Raw genomic sequence first — 7,500 nt, 5'->3', positions numbered from 1 at the left:
CACATCTCATGAGACATCTTAAGCTCCCTCTCCTCACCTCCCTCTCCACACCCCCCCTTTCCTCTCCTCTCCTCTCCTCAACTCCCTCTCCATACCCCCCTTTCCTTTCCTCTCCTCTCCTCTCCTCTCCTCTCCTCTCCTCTCCTCTCCTCTCCTCTCCTCTCCTCTCCTCTCCTCTCCTCTCCTCTCCTCTCCTCTCCTCTCTCGACGCCTCCTTTCCTTTCCTCACTTCTCCTCTCCTCTCCTCTCTTCTTCTCCTCACCTCCTCTCCTCTCTCCTCTCATCCCCTCACCCCACCTCTCCTCTCCCTTCCTCTGCCTCTTTTCTCCTGTCCTCTCTTCTCCTCACCTCACCTCTCCTCCCCCTCCTCCCCTCTCCTCTTCCCTCTATTCCACTCTCCTCTCCTCTCCTCTCCTCTCCCATCTGTTCATGCTCACCTCCTCTCCTCTTTCCTCTAATCCCCTCTCACCTCCCCTATCCTCTCCCCTCCTCTTTCTCTCTTCACCTCTCCTCTTCGTCTCTTCTCCTCTCCTCTCCTTGCTTTGCCTCTCATCTCCTCTCTCCTCTCCTCTCCTCTCCTCTCCTCTCCTCTCCTCTCCCTTTCTCCTCTCATCCTCTCCTCTCCTCTCCTCTCTCAACAAATCTCCTCTTCTCTCCTCTCCTCTCCCTTTCTCCTCTCCTGCTCTCCTCTCCTCTCCTCTCCTCTCCTCTCCTCTCCTCTCCTCTCCTCTCCTCTCCGCTCCGCTCATCTTCAAACCCAGTGTCTGAGTGGAAGCACTCGAGGCTGAAGAGATGTCTGGTTGGCATCTTGCGGCCCTGCCCCTGCTTTTATGAGAATGTGTCTGGAGATCTTAATCAGTGCACTGCGCTTGACAGGTGTTTCCCCGGTTATTGTGTGCAAAGCTTTTCCGTATCTTTGTCTCTCTTGTTTCTTTTTTGTCTCTCTTCTGTTTCTTTCTCCATTTCTCTGCCCTCTGTCTCTGTGTGTAGCTGTGTGTGTGTGTGTGTGTGTGTGTGTGTGTGTGTGTGTGTGTGTGTGTGTGTGTGTGTGTGTGTGTGTGTGTGTGTGTGTGTGTGTGTGTGTGTGTGTGTTCGGTGTGCGCGTTTGTGTGGGCACCTGCATGTGTGTGCATCCCCAGTGTGCCCATTATGTCTTCCTCTGTTGTTTCTACAGGATCTGCTTGGTAAAGATATCCTGGAGTTCTGCCACCCAGAAGACCAGAGCCACCTTCGGGAAAGCTTTCAGCAGGTACTGTGTCGTTTTCTCTCTCTCTCTCTCTCTCTCTCTCTCCCTCTCTCTCTCTCTCTCTCTCTCTCTCTCTCTCTCTGTATGTGTGTGCGTGTGTGTGCCTGCTTGCGTACGTGCATAAGTGTGTGTGTGTGTGTGTGTGTGCATGCGTGCGTGCGTGCATGCATGCGTATGTGGGTGTGGATGTGATGTGTGTTATTATGTGTGTTGATGTGTGTGTGTCTGTGTCTGTGTCTGTGTCTGTGTCTGTGTCTGTGTATCTGTATGCTTACCTTTGTGGCCCAGATCCCGTTAGGGGGATCCCCAGTCCAAGGTGTTTTGCCTTTGTGTGGCTTTCTGTATCGCCTTCTGTGTGTGTGTGTGCAAATGCATGCTCCACTGAATGCACACCGCACCACAGTCAGGCACTCAGCAGCCACTCTATGAGAGTGTCAGTAAGTACACTTGTTTATGCGCCCGCCTGCCACATTTCGCCTCGTCTGCCCACACAATCGTGGCCGCCTCCGCCAGCTTAGTGGCAATAAAGCGCCTCTTTGTCATCGTCCTGAAAGGGGCTCCTCGTCCTCAAAGCAGATTGTCTGTTATTACGGCACTCCCCGGCAGCCATTGTCCTACTGGCCTTAGATGGGAGGGAGCTGTAATTATTATGCTCGTTGGCCTGACACACGCTGTTGGGCCTGTGCACTCTCCCATCTCCCTGGCTCCCTGCTGCTCTAACGTTCTCTCTTTTTCGTTCTTTCTTTCTTTCATTCATTCTCTATCCATCTCTCTCTCTTTCTGTCTGTCTCTGTCTGTCTCTCTCTCTCTCTCTCTCTCTCTCTCTCTCTCTCTCATACATTGTCTTACTCTCTCACTGACTGTTTTTCTCTCGCTCTCTCTCTTCCTCTCGCTCATGCGTTCACCATCTCTCGCTCCTGCTATCTTTTCCCTCTCTTTTTCCTACTCTCTCTGCCACTCTCTCTCTCTCTCTCTCTCTCTCTCTCTCTCTCATTGTCTTTTTTCCGCTCTCTGTAATCTCTCCTCTGCCTCTGTAGAGCCGTCCTTCTAAGGTCATTCAGCTGAATTGTTTCATTTTATTCATTCATCGCTGTTGTTTTTTTGTTCATCTCCATCCTCTGATCCAGGGTGGTATTCTCCATTCATCAGTGATCTCCTCTCCTCTCCTCTCTGCCCTTCCCTTTCCTTTTGCCCTGCACTACCCTGCTCCAACCCTGCCCAAATCCGGGTGGTGCTCTCCCCTCTCATGCCATGCCCAGGGTGGGTACGGTGCCAAGGTGCCAGGCAGCTGGGAGGAATGCACCCCTGCACCGCCGCACCTCCGAGGGCATGTCGGGTCAGTGACTTATGCCTGTGGGTGCATAATGTTCCTGCGAAGCACGAAAGATTATTTTTTTAAATAACAATTAAATAAGAGACTTGGTTGAAAAAAAAAGAGACAGGAGATTCCAGTGAAGACCTGTGTTGCGTAATTTTGGGCAATACCAACACTGTACACTGGCTGTCGGGAAAACCTCTTGCCTCTTTCCCATCGAAGGACTTTGACAAATGAAAAAGGGGCTACACGAAGAGGGGGTGGGAGGGTAGCAGGACAGGAGGAGGGGGGTGGGGGCCCTAGCACGCACGGCCCCAGAGAAAAATACTGATACGGCCCCCCCAAACAGCCTGCTAAGGTCATAATAGGGCTCCCATCGCCAATACTGGTGGGCCCTGGGCCCAGGGGCTAAATCCCCCGCTTGCCCCCCATCCCTATAACTCCTCCTCTATGTGGGGGGGCACCACCAGCTTGCAACACGCTTGCATCATGTACTGTACACCTGCTCCCCAGACTCCACCATTACTCAAGATGTGACTGTAACTTCAACACTCTCTGACACTTAATGAAGAGTAAGTGCCTTGCACCTCTCCGCACGGTGCGCTAAAGGACACGCCGTGTTATTTTTGGCTCGGGGCGCCGATATGAGTCGAGACACGAATAACATTATGCTTCAGACGGTGTGGCGTCTTGCGAAAGCAGGCAGTTAACTGGTGTCAGCACATTAAAATCATTTACCTTTCGCAGGAACACCGGCATAGTTGCTGCAATCATGCAATGCATAAAAGATTTTGAAGAAAAACAAGCAGTACATTGATTGAGATGAAGAATGTCAGGGCAACGGGGCAATACCTCGTTTTGTTAAGGTCTGATGTTGCCCTCCTCTGCACTGCAGGACACCAAAGACAATTAGCTAGCACCAGGATACGGTGCTATGATGCGTTTGCAACAACACATAAAATATACAAAGCAAAGCAAACAGTCGACTGATTAAGAATGAGGCCAAGGGTGCAACTCGAGATCTGTTTCAGTATGTGAGGTTGCTCTACTCTGTCCTGACCTGCAGAACACTCGTATAGTTATGTAGCACTGTGGTAGGTCACGTGCTATGATGCAAATTTGTGCAAGAACACATTAAAGATACAAAACAAAGCAAGCCGTTGGTTGATTGAGGTGGAGAATTCTGAGATGGAGCTTGTGGAGGCCAAGGGTGGGAGACCTCCTTTTATGGCTGTGGAGGTGTAAGGTTACCCTACAATGATTTGCAGAACACCAACATTTGCTTTATACATAATTATAAAGCACTGGGATTATATGCTGTGAAGCGATCGCACCACCACATGAAAGATAAAAGAGAGAGAGAGAGATGGCGCTTACGGGGCCAAGAGTGCAAGTTTGCAGTAACATATTAAAGGTACAAAAGCAAAACAGTCGATTGATTGAGACTGAGAGTGTAGAGATTGTGAGGCCAAGGTGCAAGACCTCCTTGAGAGTGAGCGGTTATTCTGCCCTGCCCCTCCCCTCCCTTCCTCTTCCCTCCCTGTCCTGTCCTGTCCTGCCCTGTCCTGTCCTCCTCAACCCATCCCAGCTGTGGATGTGGATGTGGATGTGATCCCGATGCCCCCGTGCTTGTTGACTGAGGGAAAAGGGCGAGGCGCTGAAACAGCCGATCGTCTGCCTTCAGAGCCCGTGCCCATCTTTCATGGCCTCCATTTCCCGTGGAAGGAGACGGAGGAGAGGAAGGTGAAGGAGGAGAGAGAGGAGAGGAGGAGATAATAGAAAGGAGAGGGGGAGGAGGAGAGGAGAGGAGAGGAGGAGGAGAGGAGTAAAGGAAGAAGGAGAGGAGAGAGATGAGAGGGGGAAGGAGGAAAGGAGAGGAGGAGGTGGAGAGGGGTAAGGAGGAGAGGAGTAGAGGAAGAAGGAGAGGAGAGAGTGAGAGGAAGAACAAGAGGGGGAAGGAGGAGAGGAGGGTAGGAGAGGAGAGGGGTAGAGGAAGGAGGAGAGGAGAGAGAGGAGAGGGGGGAATGAGGGAGGAGGAGGAGGAGAGGAGTAGATGAAGGAGGAGAGGAGACGGGGGAGGAGCGGAGATGAGAGGAGGAGAGGAACGGAGAGGAGGGGTGAGGAGGGAGGGAGGTCTCCTCTCAGTCTCATCAGCCAGCTCTGCTCTTTTCTGCTCTGCTCTGCTCATCTGGGGCCGCCAACACAAACACCCCACGGCCCACTTCAACCCAGCCGGGTCCTCTCCCTCTCTGAAGGAACACACAGCCCGCAGCTTTGTTGTTTCGCTCTCGAGTATTCATATTCACGGTACCTTCCACCTCTGGTTCCCATTTGAAAAGACCCCCAAACACACTCACACACACACGCACACACACACATGCGCGTGCACACACACACACACACACACACACACACACACACACACACACACACACACACACACACACACACACACACACACACACACACACACACACACACACACACACACACACACACACACACACACACACACTGAGCTGCACCCCAAAACATTTTGAGGTGTGGCTCCCTCCAACTGGTTTACATTAGGAAGCCCATCCTGCAGCCTGTGTTTTCGAACTCAGATAAGATTTTTTTTTTCTCCTTCAATCCACTACATCCAGCCCAGTCATTCACATGAATAAAATAATGAATTTCAAAAACAGAAACAGAAAGGAAGAAAGCTAAACCACTTGGCTCGTTTACGTTGGCCGTGACATTTTTTATTCAGATGGAAACCATAACCCCTGTCAGCAGACTGACAGCAGAAATGGTACTGTACTACGGAAAGAATGTATAAGATGGAGGTGTGTGTGTGTGTGTGCGTCCGTGTGTGCGTGTCTGTGTGTGTATACATGTGTGCGTGTGTGTGTATGTGTGTGTGTGTGTGTGTGTGTGTGTGTGTGTGTGTGCGTGTGCGCGTGTGGGGGGGTATAAAGTCCAGTATTTGAGGCTGGGAGTCTGCCAAGTGTCTCACGCCAGCAGCGTTTTTGGTGAACCGAGGGCCCGTATGATCGACTTATGTAGATGTAAAGGCATCTTCGCAATGCGTCCTACACACACACACACACTCACACACACACACACACACACACACACACACACACACACACACACACACACACACACACACACACACACACATGGACCATGACATACCCCCACACACTGCTTGCACGCAAGCATCTCTCGCTCACGCACTCTGCCCAATCTCATTATCTTTCAAGCTCATTTGTGGGGGGCCCCCCACACATACTATAGTTTTAATGCAGACACAAGGAGACAGACAGTGGTTATGCAACGCACCATATCTTGGCCTCACCCCTGTGCTGTGCTGTGCTGTGCTGTGTGCTGTGCTGAACAGTCAAATTCCTCGCTATCTCAGAGGCCCTGTCTGAGCCAGCCAAACCGTTTGAAACCTCAAAATGCGATAAAAAATAGGGCTTCATTGTTTGTGCTGGTAATTGGTTTTTGCCGAAGTTGTCAGTTTGTTTTGCAACATGTTCCAAAATAAGTGCAGCCACACACTAACTTACTACACACAAACAGCCGTCGTGTGAATTGTCACTGCGCAGGCAGTGGCAGTATACCTCTTTCCCACGGTTCGTTCCAAGCAGATGGGGCCTTTCACATCTGTCCCCCCGTCCCCGAAAAAAAACTCCCCCACACCCCTACTCTTCTCCTCCGTGCACGCTCGTTTCTTCACATCACACCACATGCATATGTTCAAACACTCTTGCCTCCATAATACTACAATACATTTCTGAATCCCCCCGAGGGTTCTGGCACGATTCACACGGTTCTGAATAAAGTGTTCTAAGAAGTGTTCCGGGGGATCTGAGCATCTGAGCCTCAGGGGCAGATGTTCTGTGTTGTTCTGATGTTCTCTCTCTCTCTCTCTCTCTCTCTCTCTCTCTCTCTCTCTCTCTCTCTCTCTCTCTCTCTCTCTCTCTCTCTCTCTCTCTCTCATCTGGGTCTGCAGGTGGTAAAGCTGAAGGGCCAGGTGCTGTCGGTGATGTATCGTTTCCGCATGAAGAACCGCGAGTGGATGCTGATCCGCACCAGCTCCTTCACCTTCCAGAACCCCTACTCGGACGAGATCGAGTACATCATCTGCACCAACACCAATGTCAAGTAGGTCGCTTTTTTTAAAATCTCTACACTCCTTTCTTCTCCTCTCCCTCTTAAATCTCTCTACTTCTTTCATCCTCTCATTCTATACTCTCCTCATCTTCTCTTCCCGTACTCGGATGAGGTCGGGCCACATCATGTGCACCAACACCAGTGTCAAGTAGGTCGTCTCTCCTCCTCTCTTCCTTACTCTCCTCTCTTCTCTACATTTTTTCCTCTATTCTTTTATGCTCATATCCTCTATTCTCCTTTCCTCTTCTTTTTATATTCATCATCCCCCTTTCACGAGTGTGTACATCATTTGCATCAGCACCAATGTCAAGTACAGTGGGGTATCTTTTGTTCTTTTCCTCCATTCTCTCCTCTCTACTCTACATGTCTTGCTCCTCTCTGTCCTTGCTCTCCTCTCCCCTCTACTCTCCTCATCTCTTCCCCTTCTCGGATAAAATTGAGTACATCATCTGCAACAACACCAATGTCAAGTAGGCTGCTTTTCCTCTCTCTGTTCCTTTCTTCTCCTCTCCTCCCTTACTCTCCTCTCTACTCTTATCTTCACCTGCGTTATTCTCCTATGCTCCTCCCATCTTTTCTCTTACATCGATAAGATTGAGTACATCACCCACACCACTACCAATGTTAAATAGCTTGTTCCTCCTCATCCTGTCCTCCCTCTTCACCAACCTCTACTTTACTCTCCTCTCCTCTCCTCTCCTCTCCTCTCCTCTCCTCTCCTCTCCTCTCCTCTCCTCTCCTCTCCTCTCCTCTCCTCTCCTCTCCTCTCCTCTCC

At 50.6% G+C, this 7,500-nt stretch overlaps 1 protein-coding gene across 8 annotated transcripts in view; it reads left to right on the top strand.

The window, feature by feature from the left end:
• arnt2 (aryl-hydrocarbon receptor nuclear translocator 2) overlaps positions 1–7,500 on the top strand; it is an 89,983-nt gene that overhangs the window by 52,211 nt on the left and 30,272 nt on the right. For all 8 annotated transcript variants that reach the window (XM_063188745.1, XM_063188744.1, XM_063188743.1 and 5 more), the window contains 2 exons: positions 1,175–1,249; positions 6,565–6,716. In XM_063188745.1, coding sequence (XP_063044815.1) covers positions 1,175–1,249; positions 6,565–6,716 — 227 coding nt within the window. The remainder of the gene's footprint in view (positions 1–1,174; positions 1,250–6,564; positions 6,717–7,500) is intronic.

The sequence above is a fragment of the Engraulis encrasicolus genome, chromosome 22 (genome assembly GCF_034702125.1).
Source record: "Engraulis encrasicolus isolate BLACKSEA-1 chromosome 22, IST_EnEncr_1.0, whole genome shotgun sequence".
Taxonomy (NCBI): Eukaryota; Metazoa; Chordata; class Actinopteri; order Clupeiformes; family Engraulidae; genus Engraulis; species Engraulis encrasicolus.
This window is presented reverse-complemented; position numbering and strand designations above follow the sequence as displayed.